The sequence below is a fragment of the Hippichthys cyanospilos genome, chromosome 19 (genome assembly GCF_059441005.1).
Source record: "Hippichthys cyanospilos isolate Australia breed blue-spotted pipefish chromosome 19, RoL_Hcya_1.0, whole genome shotgun sequence".
Classification (NCBI taxonomy): Eukaryota; Metazoa; Chordata; class Actinopteri; order Syngnathiformes; family Syngnathidae; genus Hippichthys; species Hippichthys cyanospilos.
In genome coordinates, this window is record NC_142387.1 from 16,627,923 (window position 1) to 16,650,483 (window position 22,561).

At 62.0% G+C, this 22,561-nt stretch overlaps 3 protein-coding genes across 10 annotated transcripts; 1 reads left to right on the forward strand and 2 right to left on the reverse strand.

The window, feature by feature from the left end:
• Positions 1-2,033: 2,033 nt before the first annotated feature.
• Positions 2,034-8,948, reverse strand: LOC148408201 (cullin-1). The gene is made up of 21 exons (XM_088401964.1): positions 8,636-8,948; positions 6,404-6,767; positions 6,102-6,276; positions 5,864-6,031; positions 5,721-5,771; positions 5,559-5,649; positions 5,074-5,237; positions 4,851-5,013; positions 4,644-4,774; positions 4,446-4,553; positions 4,273-4,379; positions 4,093-4,141; positions 3,887-4,018; positions 3,693-3,810; positions 3,530-3,606; positions 3,266-3,384; positions 3,089-3,194; positions 2,890-3,020; positions 2,709-2,814; positions 2,513-2,626; positions 2,034-2,440 (listed from the first exon to the last, which is right to left on the reverse strand). The coding sequence occupies exons 2-21, from the start codon at positions 6,541-6,543 to the stop codon at positions 2,360-2,362; spliced, it is 2,331 nt and encodes a 776-aa protein (XP_088258090.1). The 5' UTR covers positions 6,544-6,767; positions 8,636-8,948; the 3' UTR covers positions 2,034-2,359.
• A 997-nt stretch (positions 8,949-9,945) lies between these two features.
• Positions 9,946-15,602, forward strand: LOC148408202 (uncharacterized). 5 transcript variants are annotated; one of them, XM_088401960.1, is made up of 11 exons: positions 9,965-10,316; positions 11,221-11,647; positions 12,195-12,341; positions 12,932-13,127; positions 13,226-13,837; positions 13,919-14,139; positions 14,216-14,354; positions 14,440-14,533; positions 14,602-14,713; positions 14,855-15,158; positions 15,228-15,602. In XM_088401960.1, exons 2-11 carry the CDS (start codon positions 11,240-11,242, stop codon positions 15,380-15,382), a joined length of 2,388 nt encoding a protein of 795 aa, XP_088258086.1. In that variant the 5' UTR covers positions 9,965-10,316; positions 11,221-11,239; the 3' UTR covers positions 15,383-15,602. The 5 variants fall into 5 exon arrangements, with proteins under 5 accessions (XP_088258084.1, XP_088258088.1, XP_088258086.1 ...); XM_088401958.1 differs by having other exon boundaries at positions 9,946-10,316; positions 14,602-15,158; XM_088401959.1 differs by lacking the exon at positions 9,965-10,316 and adding an exon at positions 10,335-11,090 and having other exon boundaries at positions 14,602-15,158.
• Positions 15,603-16,104: 502 nt separating this feature from the next.
• Positions 16,105-22,411, reverse strand: nub1 (negative regulator of ubiquitin-like proteins 1). 4 transcript variants are annotated; one of them, XM_088401967.1, is made up of 14 exons: positions 21,582-22,411; positions 21,140-21,307; positions 20,575-20,639; positions 20,377-20,441; positions 20,091-20,258; positions 19,939-20,027; positions 19,529-19,635; positions 19,261-19,447; positions 18,743-18,850; positions 18,516-18,668; positions 18,119-18,265; positions 17,962-18,033; positions 17,588-17,753; positions 16,105-16,938 (listed from the first exon to the last, which is right to left on the reverse strand). In XM_088401967.1, exons 1-14 carry the CDS (start codon positions 21,696-21,698, stop codon positions 16,802-16,804), a joined length of 1,749 nt encoding a protein of 582 aa, XP_088258093.1. In that variant the 5' UTR covers positions 21,699-22,411; the 3' UTR covers positions 16,105-16,801. The 4 variants fall into 4 exon arrangements, with proteins under 4 accessions (XP_088258093.1, XP_088258092.1, XP_088258091.1 ...); XM_088401966.1 differs by having other exon boundaries at positions 18,516-18,850; positions 19,716-20,027; XM_088401965.1 differs by having other exon boundaries at positions 19,529-20,027.
• Positions 22,412-22,561: the final 150 nt, after the last annotated feature.

Here is a 22,561-nt window from a genome sequence, read left to right on the forward strand (position 1 = left end):
TTTTTGCGAAAAAAAGCCTTACTATAAACCGTTTTGGGGTTTTTTTGGAAAAAAAAAAGCCTTACGATACTGTGGTTTTTTTGCAAAAAAGTCTTATTATAGACTCGTTTTTTGCGAAAAAAGCCTTACAATAGACTGTCGTGGTTTTTTTGGGGAAAAAAAAAACCTTACTATAGACTCGTGTTTTTTTTTTTTGCGAAAAAAAGCCTTACTATAAACGTTTTGGGTTTTTTTTGGGAAAAAAAAGCCTTACGATACTGTCGTTTTTTTTGCAAAAGTCTTACTATAGACTCGTTTTTTGCGAAAAAGTCTTACTATAAACTCGTTTTTTGCGAAAAAAGCCTTACTATAGACTGTCGTGTTTTTTTTTTTTTCAAAAAAAAGCCTTACTATAAACGTTTTGGGGTTATTTTTGAAAAAAAAAAGCCTTACGATACTGTCATTATTTTGCAAAAAAGTCTTTACTATAAACTCGTTTTTTTCCAAAAAGTTACTATATACTCGTTTTTTGCGAAAAAAGCCTTACTATAGACTGTCGTGTTTTTTTTTTTTTGCGAAAAAAAGCCTTACTATAAATGTTTTGGGGTTATTTTGGAAAAAAAAAAGCCTTACGATACTGTCATTTTTTTGCAAAAAAGTCTTACTATAAACTCGTTTTTTTCCAAAAAGTTACTATAAACTCGTTTTTTGCGAAAAAAGCCTTACTATAGACTGTCGTGTTTTTTTTTGCGAAAAAAAAGCCTTACTATAAACCGTTTTGGGTTTTTTTTGGAAAAAAAAAGCCTTAGGATACTGTGGTTTTTTTGCAAAAAAGTCTTATAGACTCGTTTTTTGCGAAAAAAGCCTTACAATAGACTGTCGTGGTTTTTTTGGGGAAAAAAAAACCTTACTATATATAGACTCGTGTTTTTTTTTTTGCGAAAAAAAGCCTTACTATAAACGTTTTGGGTTTTTTTGGGGGAAAAAAAGCCTTACGATACTGTCGTTTTTTTTGCAAAAGTCTTACTATAGACTCGTTTTTTGCGAAAAAGTCTTACTATAAACTCGTTTTTTGCGAAAAAAGCCTTACTATAGACTGTCGTGTTTTTTTTTTTTCAAAAAAAAGCCTTACTATAAACATTTTGGGGTTATTTTTGAAAAAAAAAGCCCTACGATACTGTCATTATTTTGCAAAAAAGTCTTTACTATAAACTCGTTTTTTTCCTAAAAAAGCCTTACTATAGACTCGTGTTTTTTTGGGGGAAAAAAAAAGCCTTACTATAGACTCGTTTTTTTTTTTGCGAAAAAAAGCCTTACTATACACTCGTTTTTTTTGGAAAAAAAAGCCTTACTATAGACTAGTTTTTCGGAAAAAAAAAACACCTTACTGTACTTTTTTAACTAATAAAAGCCTTACTGCATGGTTGTGTGAAAAAAGCTTTACATAAATGCTTCTTTGTGTGGGGATAAAAAAGCCCATCAAACAAGGTCGTTTTATTTGCCGTTTTTTTTTTACGGAAAACGACCATACTATACATGGTCGATCGATTGGATTGGAAAAAAAAAAAAATCCTTACTATACCGCACATGGTGATTTCTCTGTGAAAGCCTTCGTGGAGCAGCGAGGAAGAGGAAAAGCCGCATTTTGTGAAAGGCTTGGGGTTGCGGCGCAGTCGAAGCGCTCGCCCGCTCCGGGGTCGAAGGCCGCCGGCCACGGGGGACGGGGATCTCAGCCCCAAAGAACCGCGGCAACAAGCAATGAAATTCTCAGAGTACACAAAAAAAGGTCATACTAGGGGGGGGGCCTTACTACACATGGTAATTTTTTTTTTTTTTTTTACTATGGCGCTTGTTAATTTTTTTTCTCAAAGCCCCCCTAGGAAAGAGAAAACATTCGTCCCCCCCCACCTTCTGCGATGACCTCACTGTGGAGCGTTTGACAGGGTCGGAAGCCTTTTCCACCCCGGAAAAAGTTTCCCGCTTCTCGGACGGCGGGTCGCCGTCGCTCATCCGGCGTCCCCGCCCCTTTTCCCAAAACGGCGTCGCAAGCCGAGCGCTTTTACGAAACCTTTTTGTCCTTTATTTATCACACATTTAGAAAATGAAGCACACTATACAAATGTCCTCCTGTGCGAGAGAAGCGGGAGCATGCAGAAACCTTTGGATACGGCTCCGTGATTGGCTGAAGGCCGGCCGCGAGAAGGCGGCGCTGGCCCTCTTCCGACCTGGGCCTATTTACAAGGTGCGCGCCGGGGGCCGGTCCGCACGGGGGGGGGCGGGCCGCACATTTCAACTCACAGAGAAAACCAAAACCAGACCGCGTGAGGCGATGGGGGGGGGGGGGCGTGCGTGCGGAGGGGGCGGGGCGGGGCGGGGGGTCTCATGCCAGGTAGCTGTACGTGTCCTTCTCGCCGTCCACTCGCTCCAGGTACTCCTTCTCGATCAGGATGTCGATGCATTTCTGTCGCAAGGGGGAGACGTGACATGTAGCGCGGCGGCGGCGGGAAGCCGCGCGGCGGCGGCGACGGGGCACCTTGATGACGGGCACGCGAGGTTTGAAGCGAGACGACAGCTGGTTGAGCACCTCGGCCAGCAGCTGCTGGTGCTTCAGCACCTTGCGCATCTTCATGATGCGCACGATGGCCGCCTACGCACAGCAGGGGGCGACATTTGAGGAGGACGCGCCCGGGCCGGCCCCTCGCCCCGCCCCGCCCCGCCCCGCCGCGCACCTGAATGAGGAGCTTGCGGTCCTCTTCGATGTTCTTGTGCGTGGTCTCCTGCTCCTGCTTCTGCTCCGTCTTCATGGGCACGTTGATGTTGACGCGCAACTTTTTACTGCAAACACACGCGCGCACGGGTCACGCGCGTCGAGCGAGGGGGGGGGGGTGTTGGGCGGGGAAGGCCTCGCACTTCTTGTATCCCAGGAAGAGTTTGATGACCGTGTCGGGCTTGAAGTCCACCTCGTCCACGTTGGCGTTCTCGTCCTCCAGGACCAGCAGCTTGGACTTGAGCAAGATCTGCAGCACTTGAATGAGGATGTCCTGAAAGGGAGGAGGAAGCGCCGCGCTCAAAAAAGGCGCCGGGCGTCGGCCTTGGCGCCGGGCCGCACCGTTTTGATCTGCGTGCTGTCCGAGAGCTGCTGCACGCTGTAGCTGTCCTCCGTGTTGTACTGCAGCAGGATGGCCATCTGGAAGGTGGACGCCTGCAGCGTGTACCTGGGGCGGGGCGCGCCGGGCCGTGAGCGGGGGCGGGGGGCCGGGCGGGCCGGCGCCCGGGCGGGCCGCACCTGTTCTTGAAGCAGTTGGCCACCAGCTCGCCCTTGGACAGGTGGTAGAGCCAGGTCAACTTCCTGCCGCTGTGTCTGCTGGCGTAGAAGGCGGTGAAGCGCTGGTAGCTCCTCTCCAGCTGGACACAGGCGGGCGGGCCTCAGTGGGAGGCCGGGCGGGGCCGGGCGGGGCCGGGCGGGGCCGGGCATGGCGGGGCGGGGCCGGGCATGGCGGGGCCGGGCCGGGCATGGCGGGGCCGGGCCGGGCCACCGCTCGCCTCTTACCTCGGAAGGGAGCGCAAACGTACACGACTGCTGGAACGGCCACGAGCCCGAACTCAGAACCTGAATGCTGAAGTCCACTGCACACACGCGCGCGCGCGCGCGCGCACATTTGGGGCCAAAGGCAAAACGTTTGGAAGGGAAGGCGCGGCGAAAGGCCACTGACGGTCCAGAGGCTCCGAGTTGGCCAGGTGCTTCTTGAACTGCTCGTTGAGGTCCTTGCTGACGCCGATGTCCTGGAACATCCTCTGAAGTTTGGACGTGTACTCGAAGCCGCACGCTTGCTGCAAGAAAACGGCGGCTCAGGCCGGCCGAGGCTCAGCGAGGCGAGGCGAGGCGGGGGGGAGCCGGCGCCCGCACCTTCAGCTTGGAGATCATGCTGGCCTCGGCGTCGTCGCTGGCGCTGTTCTGGTGGACCAGGCGCTTGGCCAGCATCTTGGCGTAGAACTTCTGGAAAACGTCCTTGTCCTCGATGTACTTGAAGACCACCATCTGAAAGACGGCGGCGGCGGCGCGTCTTGGCTAAGGCCGGCGGGCGGGACGGCGCCGAAGCGGGGCGGGCTTACCACTTGGTTCAGCGTGTCCTCCAGCTCCGCTTCCTCGGGGTTCTTGGAGCTGGGGGCCCGAAGAACAGCCGGGGAACGTCAGTGCCCGCGCAAAGCGGATTTGTCGGAAAAGCCGAGCGAGCGCCGCGGAAACCGGTGGAGGGTTTGGACAAAAAAAAGGGGACGAAAGGAGGACGTCACCTCTTCTTGAGCAGCGAGTCGCAGTATCTGGCGAGCAGCTCGGGCGACTTGCTGGACGACTGCGCCATCCTGGTGACGGCGTTGTTGTTGATGAAGCGCCCGCACGCCTGAGGGCGGCGCAAACAAGCCTCAGCGCAAAAAGGCCGGGCGCGCGTCCCAACGGGCCAACCCACCTTGTCCAGCGCCGCCACGAAGCCGGCGTCGTTGTTGAAGGCCGACATGACCAAGGCGTTGTACTTCTTGTGCACGTCCAGCGTGGTCTGCACGTAGACCTTGGGGTCCTGCGAAAGACGGGCGGGCGGGCGGCGGTGAGTGGGCCGCGCCGCGCCGCGCCGCGCCGCGCCGCGCCCGGCCCGGCCGCGGCGCCTTACGTTGAGCGCCGCCTCGCCGCACTTCTCGATGGCGGCCAGGCCCTGGTTGTGGATGTGCGTCTCCAGAAGCTTCTTCAGCTCCCCCAGGCCGTCCGTGATGCGGGATACCAGGTTGTACATCCGCCCCAGGTCTGGAGCGCAAACCCATTTGCGTTTTGGGGGGCGGGGCATCTTAACCGAGGCCGCCCTCCCTCCCGCCGAGCGTACCTTCGTTCTTGTCGGCGTCCAGAAGGTTCTGGAATTCCGTGTGGAAGATCTCCAGATGTTTCTCGATGAGGACCTGCTCGCACTTCCTGGCCAGCTCGTCCTGCGTGGACTCGTGGAGGTACACCTGCACGCGCCGCTGCTCCTCCAGCAAGCGGGCCTCCGCCTGCCGCCGCGCGAGAGCGTCACTTCTGCCGCTTCGCCTCGCCCCGCCTCGCTCCCGTACCTTCTTCATGTACTCGGTGACGGGGTTCTGCTGGAGGAACTCGGTGCTCTCGCGCGTGTAGAAGCGTTCCGTGTCGGTCAGGAACTGGCACTCGAAGTACTCCTTGTAGACGGAGAGCGTGGGGCCTTTGGCGAAGGCGTCCTCCTCGTTCAGGCCCAGCTCCACTAAGGGGGGGGGGGGGGGGGGGGGGGGGGGGGGGGGGCACGCAAAGGTACTTTCAACCCCGCGCGACGGGCGCAAACCAACGGCGGGAGGTTAGGACCGCGCCGGGGTCCGAGTCGCCGGAAACCTTTTCTTCCCGGAGAAGCTTTCCCGAATAAACCACGGCGAGGGTCGGGTTGGGCGCCCCGCTCCTTTTTCTTAAGCGGTAATAGCGGAGGCGCAACTTTAGCGTACGAGGCCGCCCTAAGCCAACGGCCGGAGAGGATCGGCTGGGCGCTCGGAAGGAAGCGGGGCTCGGCGCGCGGGGGGGAGGGGGGGCCCACCGTAAGACTGGACCACGCCGCTGATGAGGCGGGTGTTGATGGTCTCGCCGTTTCGCTCTCGCTCGATGAGCTTCAACACGGCGTTGGTGACCTGAAAGAGGAATTTTGCGTCAAGCAAAGGGCGAGCGGAGCGGAGCGGAGCGGGGAGGCCGACGCGCACACCTGTTTATTGAGGGGTCTGAACAAGCACTCCCTCCAGGTGACCAGGGCCAGCTGCGAGGAAGAGCGCGAGACGGGATTAGCCGGAGCGCGGCGGCGGCGGCGGCGGGCGGGCGGGGGGACGGCGAAGCGGCGGGCGTCCCGACCGAGTAGATCTCGTAGATGCCCTTGCGTCCCTCGTCGCACTCCCGTCTGACCCAGTGGCGGTTGAGGTAGGCGCAGATCCCGTTCAGGACTTTACTAGAGAAGCGGTAATCCTCCCACTGCTGAGTGTAGAACTTGAGCACGCACTCGTCCATGAGGTCTTCTCCGTCCTGCCAAACGGAGGAGCGTGCCGGCGAGCGCTTTCCGGGCTTTGGGGGCTCGCCCGCCCGCCCGACTCACCTTGAGCAGGCTGGTCAGGTAGTTCTTCAAGAACTCTTTCAGCCTCTTGTAGAGCTCCAGGCCCACAAACTGGGCTCCGCCCGGCGTTGTGGACTTCTTGGAGGGCTTGCTGGGGGGCACCGAGCCCCGGCCCTGGTTGGACTGGTGCACGCTGGTGCAGTAGTTGTAGACGTGCCTGTCGGGGGGCGTTAAGGAACTGCCGGCGGGGGAAGAGAGTGAGCAGAGAGAGAGAGAGAGAGAGAGAGAGAGAGCGCGACAGCGGGCGAGGAGGAACCCGGCCGCCGCGGCCGGCAAATGGATACGTGTAGAGCTCCATGTATCTGGACTTGGCCATGCTCTGCCTGGTGTACACCTGCTGGATGCCGGCCCGCAGGTCGTCCCAGATCTGGTCCAGGCCGATCTGCTTGAGGCCGTGCGGGTTCTGGGTCCGGTTGGACGACATGGCGGCTCCTGCCGAGGCTTCCCCGGCGCTGCGGCTGGGCGGCGGGGCCGGTCTCCTGCGAGGATGCGGGCGGGGCGGCGGCGCGCGGCTCTCAGAGTACCCGCCCCATGGGGGAGCGGCGCCGGTGCTGGGACGGGGCGGGGCTGCGCTGCCGCTGTGCACGGGCAGGTGGCGCTGCGTGCCGCTCCGACACCCCAGAGCTTCCGCGCCCGTCACCAGATCACCTGGGAGACGGACGCGACATTTCAAAGACGTACGCCGCAGCGCTTTGTGCTTTAATGCTCCACTTGAAACCCAAAATCAGCCGGGTATTTTTGCCACTAGTACCGACCGAGTTTATCGGGGGTCGATCGGGAAGGAAAACTCTCTGCCTCCGCGGTTAACGATTAAATCGGTCTTAGCTGGAAAGCGGCCGTTGGCCGAATCGATCGTTTAAAAAAGAAACAAAAAGAGCGAGGGGGCCCCCGATAACGTCGGTCGCCGTCAGCGCGAACTACAAACTGGGAAAGGCCAATCGCTTGAATGGAGCGCGCGGCGCCTCTCGATCGGGCAGCCGCGCCCGGGGATGTTTGAAACGCTTCCTTGTCGTAAGTTCAAGTGCGTTTTAAACGCCAGGACGGCGCTCCGTCGGTGGCAGGCGGTCCTGGAACGGGCCGCCGGTGAAACAGAATCCCCCCCTTCACGTTTCCCCAACTTGAACATCGATTGCGGACGCCTACAATGCGTCATTAAAAAAAAAAAGACCCGTTGACGAAAACCCCCTTTTCGGGGTTATGAGCGGGAACGGACAAAAGACTTACGGAGCAACCGTAGGCCACGGGGAAGCTCCGGAGTTCGGAGGCCCAACGTCACTCGGCTAATTCTGGATTAGTTCGCCAAAGGCGGCGTCTCGCGGGCGCTCGCCGAGGGGCGTCCCCGACGGAAAAGCGGACGGCGTCGCGCGGGCGCTCGGCGAGGGGCGTCCCCGACGGAAAAGCGGACGGGGACGGGCCGTGACGCTTGGGTTCGGGATATTTGACGTCATCTGCGCCCGAGGAACTTTCTGAGAACGCCCGGCCGGACGTCAGGCGCCGGGAGGCAACTCGAACAGACGACGGGAGACCACCGAACAGACGACGGGAGACTGCTCGGACAGACGACGGGAGACCGACCACCGAACAGACGACGGGAGACTGCTCGGACAGACGACGCTCACTTGGTCATCTCTCCCGAAAAGAGGTCGAGCGCGCTTGCTTCAAACGGCTTAGTCACCACGCCCCGTCGACGTCCACACGGGAAGATTCCGACATCCGAACCCTTCTGTCACGTTAGGTCCACTCGCGTGTTGCGTTGGGAGATGTCGCGGGGGCATTTGGTGACGCTTCCTCGCGCGTGAACGTGTCCCGGGCAGGCTGGGCGCCGGAAACGACTAAGCGTTTGCTTTCGGATCGGACGCTGCCAACGCCAGCCCGAATCCAGACATAAATAGCTTCTGGAAGGAAAACCGAGATGCAATAACAACGACGGACATAAGGTCACGTCGAGTGACTTTGCGACATCGGAAGCGACGCGACGATCGGGTTTCGCCGGTCACTCGCGCTCCAACGATGTCGTCGTCGCGTATTGCTCGCCCGCAGCGCAGGACGGACGGACGGACGGACGGACGGACGGACGGCCGCCTTTCGGCCCCCGTCGGCCAGGCAGCTCCTTCGGCCGCGGCGAACACTCGAAAGGATCCGAGTAAAGTTTTTGTCCCAGCGGGACGCGACTACGCCATCGGGCTAGCCGCGTTAGCTTGTGGGCTAGCTCCCTTAGCCGCGTTAGCTTGGCGCGAGCTGACTTGCGGGGGCGCGATTCGCCTCAAAGTGGCACCGCCGCTTCGGTGTGCGCGGCCGGTGTTTGGCCGCCTTCGCTTCGGACGCGCCGAGGCGAGCTCGGCGGCCGCGAGACAGCTCGTCGGGCCGGGCTGCTGTTAAGGCTTTAAAATGGCAGCCGGCCCCTCAATAATGAGTCAGGAAAACACACCGCCAGCCCGTTAGCATTAGCCGGCTAGCTCGGCGCGAGCCGCGGAGAAAAAATAAACGAGCGAAAAGAGTCCAGCGGGCGCCGTTACCATGTTTCTAGGCCGCGGCGCTCTCCGTGTATCGCGGCTCGCGTCGCGTCCTCTTCGGTGGTGCCGCCGCTATCGTCGCTCGGTGCGTCCGTCGGCTTACTGCTGCTAACCGCTGCTAAGTGCTAACTCGCTTTGCTCCGCACAAAGATCAGCGAGGCAAGCGCCGATTCATGCTGCCTTCGCGGACGCCCGGAAATACGAGTGCCGGAAACGCCGAGCTCGTGTCCGCCCGTCGTTGTCATTATTCCGCAAAATGTCACCGTTCTGCCGCTTCCACCGTTACTCAACCATTGGCCAAGTTGGCGCATTTGCTATGACCCCGCATCCCCCACACCATAAAAAGCTCTTCTAAAACGCTTGAACTGTCCGCATTGGGAGAGGAGCCGCCGGTTCCTCGAAGGGGTCCCTTAACGTAGCATTTACGTCACGGCGTGGCGTTGCGGTGGGAGGGCAGCGGCAGCGGCAGCGGCCGCGGTTGCGATTTGTTTTTGAATATTTGCTTTTACATTACGGAACGTTGGCTAACCCGACGCGGTTTGAGCTGTTTTTGATTAGCTATTAGCGCTTGTTACGTTAGGTCCCTAAAGTTGATGTTTATCCGTCAGTGATTTGCCTCCAAATCGACTTAAATGTCACGTTAACCTTTGTTGATGATGCCGCGGTTGGGCTAGGCGCGTTTGGTTGCTCGTACGCATTTCTTTCGTTTCTGCTAACTTGTTCTACCGACAAAGGAAATGTTATAGACTTGTCAAACGGAATGTAAGCGATGACGAAAAAAGCAAAAGGACGTCCCGGAGCAGATTCGAGTTCACGAAAAGTAAAGCCAACCCGTTCACGATACTCAAATAATCGACTCCGGTGGGCGCAAGCATTGTTGGAGGCTCTCCCGATTCCACGGACACAAGGCAAATACAGTATGTCGAAAGGGGGTAAAAATACAAAGGGCGACAATAAGCCGGGGAGGTGAGGCTAGCCTCGTCGACCCTTCTGTTGGGATCCGCCCGGCAAACAAATGATTGCCATCGTTTCCTTTTTTTGGCTCTAGGCGCTCGCCGGTGCTGCGGAGCGGAGCAAAGCGCGCGTCGCAGGCGCGAAAAGGTACAGGGAAGCGTAGCTTGGGCGGGCTGGCCGCGTCAGCCGGATTGGATGCGGCAGGTGGGCCGGACTCCGCTTCGAAGGCCCAGCCGCAGGCGTACAAAACACACAGGCGCATCATATATTATGATATTAAAACACCGGACTCCTCACGTGCTTCCGTGTCGTTTTTATTTTGGCGTTCGGTCGAAGGGCGGGGCGGGCGAACGCCTTTCGAACTCCGTCGGGAGAAGCGACGAGGAGCGTCGCCACCTTCAAGATGGCGGCCGCGCCGACGTGGCGTCCCGCCCGCAGGCGCGCTCTGCATACGACGTCTCGGGCGAGCGGCCGCGCACCGCCCGCGCAGCCCGCACCGCCCGCACCGCCGACGAGGAAGTCGCCGCTGAACTGACAGCGGCCGCGCTCCCTCCGGTCGACGAGCAGCCGAGCTCCGCTCGAGCGCCCGAGCACACGCCCATCTCGCCCTCCGGACGCCGCGCGCCGATGTTGGCCGGAGCGGACGGAGCAGCCGACGGAGCGGCAGGCGGAGCGGCCGATGGAGCGGGCCGCCGCGCCGCGCTACGCTGAGCTGAGCTGACTGCAGGAGGCAAGAAGCCGCCCGAGCCGAGCCGAGCCGAGCCGAGCCAGCTGACACTTGCTTAGCATCTCTCGTCTTGTTAGCTCCGCACTTTTGCTGGCCGAGGCCCGACTCCGCTCTCTACCGTTTCCTACCTTTTCTTTCTTTTTTTTTTATTTTAATGCGCGCGCATGACGACATTAATTTGGCTAATCCAAACCACGACAAAAAAAAAAACCCAACGATAATAACAACAACGATGCGTTATGGTGTCGGGCGACGTCGCCCAATCCACAGATTAGACTATTAGGATTCACGGCGTTTGTAACAGCCAAGGCGAGAAAGATGTTTGGCACGACACCGAAAAAGTGGCTACTGTACACCGGTTGATTCTGGACACTGCCATCTAGTGGAGCATCCTCTCCCCGCACCGCACGATCCTTTATTTATACATGGCGTATTTCACTATTTACACAGCGCGGAGGAATGAATACATTTAGCCAATCACGTAACCGCTCGAGGAACGGAGCGTTGGCTTTGCCCGCCTTTGTTTGATGCTAGCGTCGCTAGCTATCTATCTCCTTTGAGCGATAGGTATGGCCACACAAACGGTGCAGCAACACGCGGAGAGCTTCAACATCGCAACGCCGGCGGCCATATTTTCTCAATCCCGCCACTAAAATTAGAGCCGCCGAGATTCTTAGCGGGCCGCCCCGTGCCCCCTTCGGCGGCGTTCGCCGCACCAACGGTGGAGCAACACGTGAAGAGCGGCCAAATTGGCAGGTGCTAAAATTGGAGGCGAGAGTACGTACGCCGCCCTCCGGAGGCCGAAGCGGGCACGGCGCAAGCGACGGAAGCCTTTTACTCTGCCGTCGGAATTTCGGACCGGGCGCCGGAGCGTTTCCGGCCGAAGTCATCGATGTTGTTTCGGCAGGCCGCTGACGCGTGGCGGGATGGACAAGGAGGCGTCGGAGCGGTCGCCGCCCCCGGCGCCGCCCCCGGTGCCGCCGCGACTCACGCCCAACCCCATGCTGCTGCAGGACTCGCCGGCGCCCCCGCAGACGCCCGTCACCTCCTCGCCGCCGCCCCCGCTCACCCCCGCGCCCAAGATGGCGGCGGGCAGGACATGCGCCCCCCGCCTTCTGGTCCCCGTCCCCCCCAAGCTGAGCGCGGCGGCGAGCCCCGGCGCCCCCCGCGCCTACGCCCGCCCCATCCTCCCCTGCGCCTCCGGGACCGGCGCGCGCCCCCGAGACGCCGCTTCTTCGTCCCAGACGTCCGGCGCGTTGACCAACGGGAGCGCGCGCGGCGTTTCCGCGCCCGCCGCCGGCGGCATCACGCCTTTCCACACGCCCGCAAGACAGGTAGCGATGCGCGGTGGCGAGGGACCGACTCGTTTTTTTGCTCGGTTTCCCGCCAAACGCCGAACGTCGGATTCGGGACTTCATTTACGTGGCGCAAGAGCTTTGGCGCCCTCTCGTGGTGCAAAGTTGTAGCGCTCCTTTTAAACCAAACCCACATCTGGGGAAAAAAGGGGTGAAAAAGAGCCCCTTCCTGCTGGAATTCATAAACCGCGCTGAAATTAAGTCTATGAGAAAGCAAAGAGCTTTTTGTCAAGATTTTGCACACCCTCCGACTGAACACGTTCAGAAGCAAAACTCATATGATAATTCAGCGTTTTATTGCTAAATAACCGTACAAATGATATTTGTAGATTTAGAAAATATTTAGCACGTACAAAGCACGTCATGAATTTTTCTTTTTTTTAACAAGCCCGCCAAATGTCATTTTCACGTCACCGGCCACTGAAAAACGAGCGTCGGGGCCGGCGTTTGCGCACGGCCCTTTCAGCCCCAACGGATGCGTTTCGAGCGGGGGGGGGGGAAGAAACGCTACGCCCGCTGTGTGCAGGCGCCGCAACCTCAGGCGGCGAGCCCGCCCCGCCCCGCCCCGCCGGCCCCCTGCGCCGCCGGGCCTCGCGCTTCGCAGCAGGCCTTGCTCCTGGGAAAAGGGCTCAACGGGCCCGGACAAGAGCAGGTGCTGCTCAGGGCTCAGATGGTAAACGCGCGCGCGTTTGCCGCCGTGGCGACGGCATCCCCGAGGTTACGCCGCCCTGACTAACCGGCGCCACTCTCGAGCAAGCTCGTTCAAAAACGCGTCAAAAACCTTCTTGTGTTATCATCAGGCGCAAGCTTTTCGGCTTCATACGCTTCTTTTCAAAGGAAGGGCAAAGGACAACTGAAATGGCGCCTTCAAAAAATATGGAAAAAAAACTATTATGGTGGGCAACCCGAGGCCATAGCCTTCCACTATTTAAGGAACTGTGTCACTTAGCGACATCCAGTGGCGAGCGAGCAAAATTAGTTTCATTTCATAAACCCGTGACAAAGTCCAAAATTACTTTTCTACTCGGAAGAGTAGAAAACCCTTGCGTCGTCTTAGTTGGCCGCTAGAGGGCACCGCTCTGGACACGCCGGAGCGTCAGGGCCGCGCCGCGAGCGGAAACCGGAGCCGTTTCGCGAGGGCGCCCGCCGCGAGCGGAAACCGGAGCCGTTTCGCGAGGGCGCCCGCCGCGAGCGGAAACCGGAGCCGTTTCGCGAGGGCGCCCGCCGCTCCACTCCTGCGCGCCCATCTCATTGTGCCCGCAGCTGATCCTCACGTCCGCCATGCGGGCCGGCCCCCCCGCCGCCGGCTGCCGCTCGCCGCCGCCCCCCGCCCTGCGTCTCAAGCCCCCCGCCTCGGGCCCGCCTCCGCTCTCCCGCCCGCAGACGGCGGGGCTCTTCCCTCCTCTGAGGCCCCGCCCCCCGAGCGCGCCCGGCCGCCACCTGCCGGTGCCGCCTCCAAGTAAGACCCGCGTAAGAGCCGCGGCGGAGGGCCGCGGGCCGACCGCGTTCACGCCGCGGGCCGACCGCGTTCACGCCGCGCGTCTCCCCTCGCCCCAGCGCTCTACTCGTCGCCGCGAGCCGTCCCGCTGCGGCCCAGGCTTCATCCCGTGCCGGCGGCCGGCGCCGCCCTCAAAGTCGGCGTCCCCTTCGCCGCCTCGTCCTCTGAGACGGCGTCGTCCGAGACGGCGTCGCCCGCGCGCCGCCGGCCGCAGGTCGTCTCTCTCTCTGCGGCCCGCTCGCCGCCGGAGGAGCCCCCCCGCCCTCAAGGCGCGCCGCCGCCTCGCCCGGCCGACGGGAGCCACGTCAAAGGCGCGGCCGGAGCCGACCAAAGACGGGAAGCGGCCCGGACGGAGGCGGTTCGGGGCGCCGGCGTCCCGGAGCCGGACCCGAAGGACCCGACGGAGGAAGGCCGCGCCGGCGAGCGGGAGCCCGCCGCCGAGCCGAGAGGGCAAGGGGCGACCTCCGTCGGCGAGGCCGCGCCGGCGCCCCGAGACGCCGCGACGGCGGAATCGCAGGCCTCCGGCACTTTGCTTCCGCGAGAAGTGGCCGGCCCGTATCCCGAAGCGCTTCCCGTTTGGCGTCCGGAACCTCGCCGGCGCGGGGACGAGAGCGGTCGGGAGGACGTCCTTCGGGGCCAGGACGCGCGGACGCCGTCCGACGAGCGCTCGGGTAGGAAACGCGGAGAAGGCGCCGCCTTTGGCCGCGTACGTTCGACTTTGGCTTTCCTGAAGCGCGCCGTCGCGGTTTCAGCCTCGCCCGCCCCGTCGGAGGCCGCCTCCCCGGCCGGCGGGCCGCTGGACCTGAGCCGAGCCGGGCCGGCCTCGGGCGGAGCGGGGCCGCCGCCGCCCCCGGATGGCGGGGGAGACCGGGCCGAGGGGCCGTGGGAGTCCAAGGCGTGGCCTCCGGGCCGGGACGTCCTGACGCATTTGGTGGAAGGCTTCGTCATCCGGGAAGGACTGCGACCCTTTCCCGTACGCGCGCTCGCTCGCCGGCTCTCGCCGGTCTCGGGCGGCGCCTCGGCGTTACGGCCCGTTTGCGCCATTTCAGGTCAACCGTTCGGCGCTGCTCGCGCCCCCCCGGTCGGCGCAGGAAGCGAACGGGAGCGACGGCGCTACGGAAGAGGCGGCGGAACATCCTGCCGACACGCGGGACGAGGACGTCGAGGACGTGCGGCGCCACCAAACGCGTACGAGACCCCGCGTCCGTTCAACGTTACGTGTTCTTTCCCGCCGGGAGAGTCCCCTTGCGTGACCTTTGCGTCTGCGCTTCAGGCGCCGTCCTCCACTGTCAGTTCTGCGGCAAGAGAGGCCACGCCCACAACTTCATGCGCTCCAAACGCTTCTGCTCGACGTCCTGCGCCCGCGGGTGAGACCCCGGCCGCCGCCGCCCCCGCGCTCATCGGGGAGGCCGACGGAGCCGTGTGCGCCCCGCAGGTTCAACGCGCGTCTGACCAAGCGCCTGCGGGCGCTGAGCGCCGACAGGCCGGCGCGAGCGCTCCTCAACAGGGCGCAGTCGGTGCCGGGGAAGCCGCTCCTGCTGCGACTGGTGAGCCGCGCGGAGTCTCTCCTACGAACGAGCGCTAGGGGTCGGGCTCGCGGGGGAACGATTCGGCGGCCGACCGGGGGCCAAAGCCAAATCGGGCCGCTTGAGGGCGCGGCGCGGCGTGAATTTGTCACCCGCGGGCAGCCTCGCGATCTCTGGAGCGCCGGACGCAGAGACAAGGAGGCCAAGGAGGACGGGAAGGCCAAGGAGGACGGGAAGGCGGCGCCGGCCCAGGGGCGCCGAGAAGACGAGGAGGAGGAGGAGGAGGAGGAAGAGGAGGACATGGACACGGCGGGAGAGCGAGGGGAGGAGGGGGAGGCGGCGGCCGCGGGGAGCCCGGCGAGCCGCGGAGACGCGACCCCGCCCGCGGCGCCCACGAGCACCTTCCGGCCCGAACCCTCGCAGTGGAGCGTGGAGGACGTGACGGCATTTATCCGCGCGCTGCCAGGTAAAGGCGGCGAGGGGGGCTCGCGCAAACGCGCCGCAAACGCGCCGCAAACGCACGCGCGCCTTTCAGGCTGCGGCGAGGTGTCGGCGGCGTTCCGCCTTCAGGAGATCGACGGGCAAGCCTTGCTGCTGCTGACCGAAGAACATCTGATGGGCAGCATGAACATCAAGTTGGGGCCCGCGCTCAAGATCTGCGCCCACATCAACGCCCTCAAGAAGCCCTGAAGGATTGGCGACGTGGCAAATTTGTCTATTTACTTTCCTTAGAAGGTGACGTCCGTGGCAAATCTACCCTGTAGCTCACATAACCGCCGTGTGTGTTTACGACGAAATAATAGGTGAACTTTGTACCCGATCGATGTGACCTTTTCTATTCTCCGCCAGACGTCAAGTCGCATTTTTACGATATCCTGCTCGCAAATATTTAATAAAGCCATTAATCTTCCATTCGATGGCGTCCCTTGAGCTCGCGCGGACGGATGAGCCCGCGTCCAACTCCAACGAGCGAACCGACCGCGAGCACGCGAGCACGCGAGCACGCGGGGAGCGCGCGCTCCGCTGGGGATATGCGGTACTACCGCCCCGTTTCGTGCGGACCAGGCTCAGGCGCTTGCTTGAGCGACGCGCGCGAGCCAGCAAAAAACATTTTTACGCGCTGTGTGTTCGGGGTTCAAAAAGCATCAAACGACGCTAGGCTTACCCGTCGGGCAGAATTGTCCCTGCCGCATATCCTTTTGCGGGGGGCCGCGAGGTGCATCCCAAGGCCCGGCCGGAGACGCGCGAGTATGGCGGAGACAAGAGAACACGTGGCCGTTAGCGCGTTGAAAAGGCACAAGGCTTTGCAGCTCCGCTTACCTTTCTAGCTTCCGCGCGTCTTCAAACTCGGCCCAGTCAAGTTGGTCCATCGGCGGCATCGCATCGACAAGTTCTCACGCACACGCAGCGGCGCGGGTTCCCAAAGGGGGCACTTTTATTGCGCTGCGGCAGGTGCGAGCTCCGCCCACCCTCAAAGCACGCAGTCCGAAAACGGCAGCTTTTTCTTTTTCCCGACTGGCCGGCGGGGCCTTAAGTCTGTTTCTCTTACGGGTCGGGGCCGTGCAGCTCCTCCGTTTCACGGTTCGTTTGAAAAGGTCGCCGGTCGGGGGGGAGGGGGAGGGGGCGCACCGGCGCTCGACGGTTCATAAAGACTAAACGCCCGCACAAAACCGAAGGAATACGTCCGGCAAATTGGCGGGACGGACGCAAGCCGCCGGCTCGAAAACGGCACATCGAGAAAAGTTCACGCCGAGAAAAGTTCACGCGGACATTTCCGCATCAATGCTGGAAAAAGGCCCCCCCCCCCAAAAGTAGAGCGAGGTGAGGCACGCGCGGAGATTGTCAAGTTTAAAACTGCGGCCGGCGCTCGAGTCGCCGTGGCCGACTGGGCTTCGCGGCTCGGCCCGAATCACTCGCGCGGGATTAGGCGGCGCCGGCGGGCGCCGCCAGCCGCTTTCCTGTCCTGGCCGCAGACTTCCCGCAAACGTCCGCGCCTTCGTTGCCGTTTTGCCCGGCGAAAGTCCGATCGCGCATTCCATCGTCCGCCGGGCCGGGCCGGGCCCGGCGGGGGCGGGCCGCCTCCCGGGCCTCGGCGGGCCTCGGCGGGCCTCAGCGGGCCAGCGATCGCGCCAGGTGCGTCTTGATGGTGTTGATGAGCTGCAGCTCCTCCTCCAGCGTCAGGTCCAGGTAGTCGTCCTCGTGATGCGGAATGTCCTCCAGGACCTCGTTGACCAGCTCGCTGTCGTCTGCCGGCCCAAGCGCGCGCGCCTCAGTTTTTCCGCAGCGTTTGCGCGTACGGCGTTCCCTCGCGCCGCGACAGGGCGCGGGACCGCCAAGCGGCCCGACGCCCGTTAACGCTCGGTCTCGTTCGGCCGCCGCCGAAGGCGCTTTTGCTCGCCGTTCCGCGCCGTCGACGCTTGGGAGGGGAGCGAGCGGACGCCGGCCGGCTCGCCCGCCCGCACCCATAACGACACAGACTCAAGTTGCGCCGGGAGGAACGGGCGCCGCCGACGCTCTCGCGCGCTGCCTGTGGCGCGTCGCAAAAGAAAAAAAGGGTGGCGGCGCCGTTCCACCCGCGTACGCCAGTTTGAAGATCGGGCGCGGGAAAGACGGCTTTGATCCTAGGCGCTTTTCGTGCGCTCCATTTACGCCCGGGGGAGGGGCGAGGCCTACCGCGCGGGATTCGCTTACCCGCAACCGCGAAAAGCGAGGGAACGCTGCACATTCCTCTTTTAACACTCCTTCCGTATTTTCCGGACATTCAAAATCCGGATCGCGCACCTAAGTATCGGTTTAGTACTAAAGTACATGGACATTGGTGTCCGGCCGAAACACGCCTCCGGCACCGAACGAGTTAAGGTCCAGAGTCGCAATCGGCGATTGGGCGGCGCCTACCGGCCGAGGCGGACGAGGTGCCGGGTTCCTCCTCCGAGGGGGGCGCGGCCGACGGGCCGCCGGCGCCCCAGTCGTCCGTCAGCAGCTCGGTGGCCGTCTGGACGTCGCCGCCCGTCAGGGCCAGCGCCGCCTGCGCCGCCGCCCGCTCGAAGCCCAAATACAGCAACTGCGCACATTCCGGATGGGCGGATATAAGAAGCGTGCAAAGGAAGGATAAAAGGGCGGATGTATTTTCAGAGGCGAGCACCATCGGCCGCGTACTATACATATGACGATAGAAGAATGGAATCTGGAATAAAGCGTCAGGCGGGCTACGGGCCCACGCCTACCTCGCCGAGATTCCTCCGCTTTTTGCGGAGGAAGGGGGCACCCACCTGCTGGAGCTTCTGCTCCTCGTCGCTATCGGCGAGGGCGGCGTCCGGCGGCCGGCCGGCGTCCAGCAGGATCTGAAAGCCAGAGCGGCAGGTGAGCCGGGCCGGGCCGGGCCGGGCCGGGCCGGGCCGTCCCGGCCGCGAGGCCGCCGGCGCCCACTTGGAAGGCTCGCTCCACGTTCCCGTCGGCCCGCCGCAGCGCGGCGGCGGCGTCCCTGGCGCCGTAGCCCGCCTCCGCCAGGACGGCCGAGGCGGCCTCGGTCTGCCGTCGCTTGCGACGCTCCCGCTGCCGCCGCTCCTCGCGCTCCTGGCGCCCCGCAAAAGAAACACAGGGTCTTTGAAGCGGTCCGGGCGCGGCGGCGGGCAAAGCCGACAGCGCCGGGACCGGAAACGGAGGGTTCGCCGAGACGGGTGCCGTTTGTAATGGCGGGCGCCCCGGGAGCTTCGGCTCCACGTGTCGAGAATGCCCGAGGGACCCCGTTTGGGCCTTTCCAGTGGCAAAACGCTCCGTGTTTGAGAGGGAAAGTCAAGGCGGGCGAGCGGGTGGGGGGGCCCACCTGTCTCTGGTTGCTGACCAGCATGGCGGCCTCGTGCACGTCGCCGTGGCACGCCCGCAGCCCCAGGCGCGCCTCTCGCTCGCTGAAGCCCAGCACCATCAGCTGGGTCATCTTGTCGGCGTCGGGGCACAGGCGGGCGTACAGCGACTCCACCTGCCGGCCGGGCGAACGCGGCGCTTTCACGGTCCGCCGGGCTCCCCCGAAATCTGCCGGCCGGCCGTCCCTACTTGCTCCAGTTGCCGCTGGGCCTGAAGGTCGTTGCCGTCCACGAAGGCCAGCAGGCTCTGGAGGAGGTGCAGGCGCAGGAACAGCGCCTCCTCGCGCCCCGTGTTCCCCTGCGCGTGGGCGCGCGCGTCAAGATCGGACGCCCCGACGAGAGCGCGATTCCGGGCGGCGGCGCCGACGTCCGCCCGCGCTCCAGACAAGGTCTTGCCCGGCGCCGCGGCGCGTCAACACGTTTGTTCCCCCCGATTAGTCCGGCTCCTTCATGCTTCCGCGCTCGCTCCCGAGTCGCCGGCGGTGACTATCGCGGCGCCGGACCCGATGGGATCCACCCGGCGGGCTTCGTCCGAGGGGCCGCGCGTTAGCACGAAACTGGCGGGGGGGCCCGTTCGCTCGTTCGGCTTTTGCACCCGAAGGAACAAATGGAAGGCCTTTCGCCAGAAACGGCCGACCGACCGGTTCGGCGGCTGGAATCGCGCGGAAGGCCCGGAGCGGCGATTTGGCAAAGCGATGGGGCGCGCACCTTGATCATGAGCAGCCTCTGGCGCTGCTCGCCGTAACATCGGAGGAAGCAGTCCTCGGCCAGCCGCAGACGCTCCCGCCCGTCGTCCAGGCACGACAGGGCCTCCAGGGCTTGGTAGCACCAAACGATGTCCAGCTGCAGCACGCCGTGGTTGTCCACCGCGCCCAGCAGCTCCGAGCCGCACTCGCTGCGCGCACACGCCGGCGCGGTCACGGGCGCGCTCGCCGGCCGGCTCGCGGTCGCGAGCGTCTTCCTTTCCTTTCCTTACCTGAAGTGGAGGTCGGCCTGCAGGAGGTGGCAGAGGGCGTCGTCGTGGCGTTTCCTCTTCATGAGGGCCCGCCCCTTCTCGTGGAGGCCCATGGCCAGGATCAGCGCCTGAGGAGCGGTTCCACCCGGTCGCTTTTGGGCCGAGAGCGAGCGGCGAGCGGGATTTAGGCCCCTTCTCCGAGCTTTACCCAAAATACGACGGCCCCCCGCTCGCCGCCCGAATCGTCGGCGCCGCGTTCGCGAAATAAGGACGCGGACGATCCTGTGACGATTTGGACCGAGGTACCAGAACGGAAGCTTTGGTTTTCGCTCGCTTTTCGGACATCCCGGCCGTCCGGCCGCCGGCAACCGTATGCGAGACTCAAGTCTGGTTAGAAGGGACAGAACCCCAACGAGCGTTTTCGCGCCGACCTTCTTCTCCTTGTGGGGGATCTTCAGCGGGTTGCCCTTCTGGTCGGCCACCTCCAGGAAGGGCGCGTTCTGAAGGTCGTCGCCGTCGTCTGCCGATGAGCGGAGCGTCTCAGCGCTCGCCGAAGGCCGGCCGCGCGCCGGGGCGGGCTTACCTCTTTCCGAGAGGATCTGGAAGCCCCGGTGCGTGCGCTGGACGCTGTGGTCGCGCGAGGCCGACGGCGGGCCGGCGCCGCCCTCGCTACCGTCTTGACAAACGGCGCTGACCTTCAGGACCATCATCTTGCTGTGGTTGCCCACGCCCTGCTGGTCCAGCCGCAGGCCTGAGGAAAACAACGCGGAAATAAACCGGGCTCGTCTTTTGGCGGCCGACTCAAACGGGCGGGAAAGCTCCGGCGTGGCCGTCCCGGCCGAGACCAAAAACGATTGAGGCCGACTCACCGCCATTCAGAGTTCTCCCGTTCAGGATGACCTTGAAGGATCCGAGGCCCAGTCGTTCCGCGATCCTGCCGCACATCCCAAAGCGTGGACGCGGTCAGTTACGCCCCGCGCCCGCCCGCCAGCCCGCCAGCCCGCCAGCCCGCCAGCCCGCCAGCCCGCCCCTACGAGTCCGGTCCCGACTCGGGCGCCCCTGCCGACCTGTCCATCAGCTCCTGAGCAAGCGCGTCCAGCCGGGTCTCCATGAACATCTTTGACTTGCCGTCCTGGAAGCAGCGCCGCAACACGGTCATCGGCATTGGCGAGAGGCGCCTCGCTTTTCCCGGCGGACAAGACGTTTCGCAGACGACTTTTACTCCTCCTAGCACGCTTTCTTTACGGTATTGGAAGTATTGGGCCAGCGGCTGTCCGGCCCAGCGATTCCACAAAGGGGGGATCGGAAGGGGCGTCCGGGGATACTCCACCGCAGGTAGCGGAAAAACTCACGTCACGTCATAAATTGCTGGTTGTCTTTTCAAACGGAGAGCAAATCACTTGGAACGCGACACGCTGAGTCGCTAGCTAGCGTTGGGCCGGCGCAGCGCAGCGACAAATGCGTCTTGATCGCGTTTTCCTTTTTTGGGGGGCCTACTGGACTGCGGACACGTTTGCCAGGGGGTACGCGGCAGCGAAACGGTCGCGACCCGCCCGTCTAGTCGAGACACATAGAAAGGGGGGGGGGCGTTCCGTCACTCGGATCCATGGGAGGCACGTAGAAATGACGTACCTTGTTGCAGTCTCGCGGCAGCAGCAGCTCCACGGTGGCCACGCTGGTTTCCCTGAAGGTCTGGTTCCGCTGCCCTCTCCTCAGCGCCTGCACGCGGATCACCTCCAAAGCGCCGGCCACCTCAGAGGCCGGCATGCGCAGCAGGGCCCCGTAGCGCTCCGCCAGCTCCTGAGACATCGAGCGGAAAAGCAAAACGAGGTCGGCGACGCGAACGTCCAAACACAGAAGCGACGACGACGACGACGACGACGACGATAACGGAGGGACGAGCGGCGAGCATGTCTGCAACCAGTCCGAGGTCCGCGCGCACCGGGACGGGTGCAAACGAAGAGGGCGCCTGCGCCCAGTTGCCGGTGGTCGTGACGTCGCAGCCGAGCGCCCTCTGCTGGACGCGCGGCACCAGCGCGTAGCCGAAGCGAAGCTTTGGTTTGGAGTCACCTACCTGCATGTGCGCGCTCCCGGGCTCCTGCGCGTCTTGGCTGTAGGGCGCCTTCCACAGCTGGATCTTGTCCTGCTTCAGGAGCTTCTTCAGTTTCGCTTCCACGTTCTGCTCGGCCATACTCGGCGAGTGACGTCACGACCCGACCTCGGACACTTAGCTCAGAGCCCCGAAAGTTGCCTAAGTTCGTGTCGTTAGCCTCGGCGGGCTAGCGTGACGTCGCGTGAGGACGGGATTCACGAGCTTTCCGACGTCTTTGGTTTCAAGTCGTCGGTATCGGCCTTGTTTTTGCGAGCTCGCGTCGCGTCGTTTCGTTTCGTTTCTTTGCTTGCTTTGGCTCGCGTCACCGACGCTTCCGAAGGTGCGCTCCGATAAGGTCAGCTCTCGCTCGGGTGCCTTTCGGCGGTGACGCAAAGCTGCTCGGAAACGTCGCGAGGAGTGACGCCTTTGTCGAAGAGACGATCTTTTTCGCGGCGCTGCGGAAGCGGAAAACGGCGACGCCGAATTAAAAGCGAGCGATTCGGCGAGCGGACGCGGATAGAGCTTTTTTTTTTTTTTTAATTAATCAACATAACAGTATACAAATACAAAAACAGAAACAGTAACAACAAAAACGATAACGCCAGGGGATAACAACCAAAAACTGGACGCGGATTCAGCTTGTGTCCTTCCGGGTTCTCCTTGGCGCTTCCGTTTCTACCTACACTTCCACATGTCGAAGAAAGCGTCACTTCCTGTTATTGGCCGACATGTCGGTCGCGCGCTCATCCGGCAGGTGGCAGCACCGACAGGACAAAGGGCACAGGAGGTCCTTCGGCTCGCCCCGAACTCTACCGGCCCATCGCGTGAGGCTCTCGGTCGTCGTCATCGTTGTTGTTTTGAGGAAATGCCCGGCGGGGCGGCCGCGACGTCAGCGAACGCCTCACTTGGCTTGGGACTCGTCTCGGGATGTCGTGAACGACTTGCAGTGACTTGGAAAATAT

Coding starts and splice junctions, on each gene's coding strand:
- LOC148408201 (XM_088401964.1), bottom strand. CDS start 6,543: ATGTCGTCCAACCGGACCCAGAACCCGCACGGCCTCAAGCAGATCGGC. Junction 5,238..5,558: donor CGGCGTGGTCCAGTCTTACG/GTGGGCCCCCCC, acceptor CCCCCCCCTTAG/TGGAGCTGGGCCTGAACGAG. Junction 5,014..5,073: donor TCACCGAGTACATGAAGAAG/GTACGGGAGCGA, acceptor GCGCGGCGGCAG/GCGGAGGCCCGCTTGCTGGA.
- LOC148408202 (XM_088401958.1), top strand. CDS start 11,240: ATGGACAAGGAGGCGTCGGAGCGGTCGCCGCCCCCGGCGCCGCCCCCG. Junction 12,342..12,931: donor TGCTGCTCAGGGCTCAGATG/GTAAACGCGCGC, acceptor TTGTGCCCGCAG/CTGATCCTCACGTCCGCCAT. Junction 14,140..14,215: donor AAGGACTGCGACCCTTTCCC/GTACGCGCGCTC, acceptor GCGCCATTTCAG/GTCAACCGTTCGGCGCTGCT.
- nub1 (XM_088401965.1), bottom strand. CDS start 21,698: ATGGCCGAGCAGAACGTGGAAGCGAAACTGAAGAAGCTCCTGAAGCAG. Junction 20,640..21,139: donor TGCCGCGAGACTGCAACAAG/GTACGTCATTTC, acceptor CGCTGCTTCCAG/GACGGCAAGTCAAAGATGTT. Junction 20,259..20,376: donor CGGGAGAACTCTGAATGGCG/GTGAGTCGGCCT, acceptor TGTTTTCCTCAG/GCCTGCGGCTGGACCAGCAG.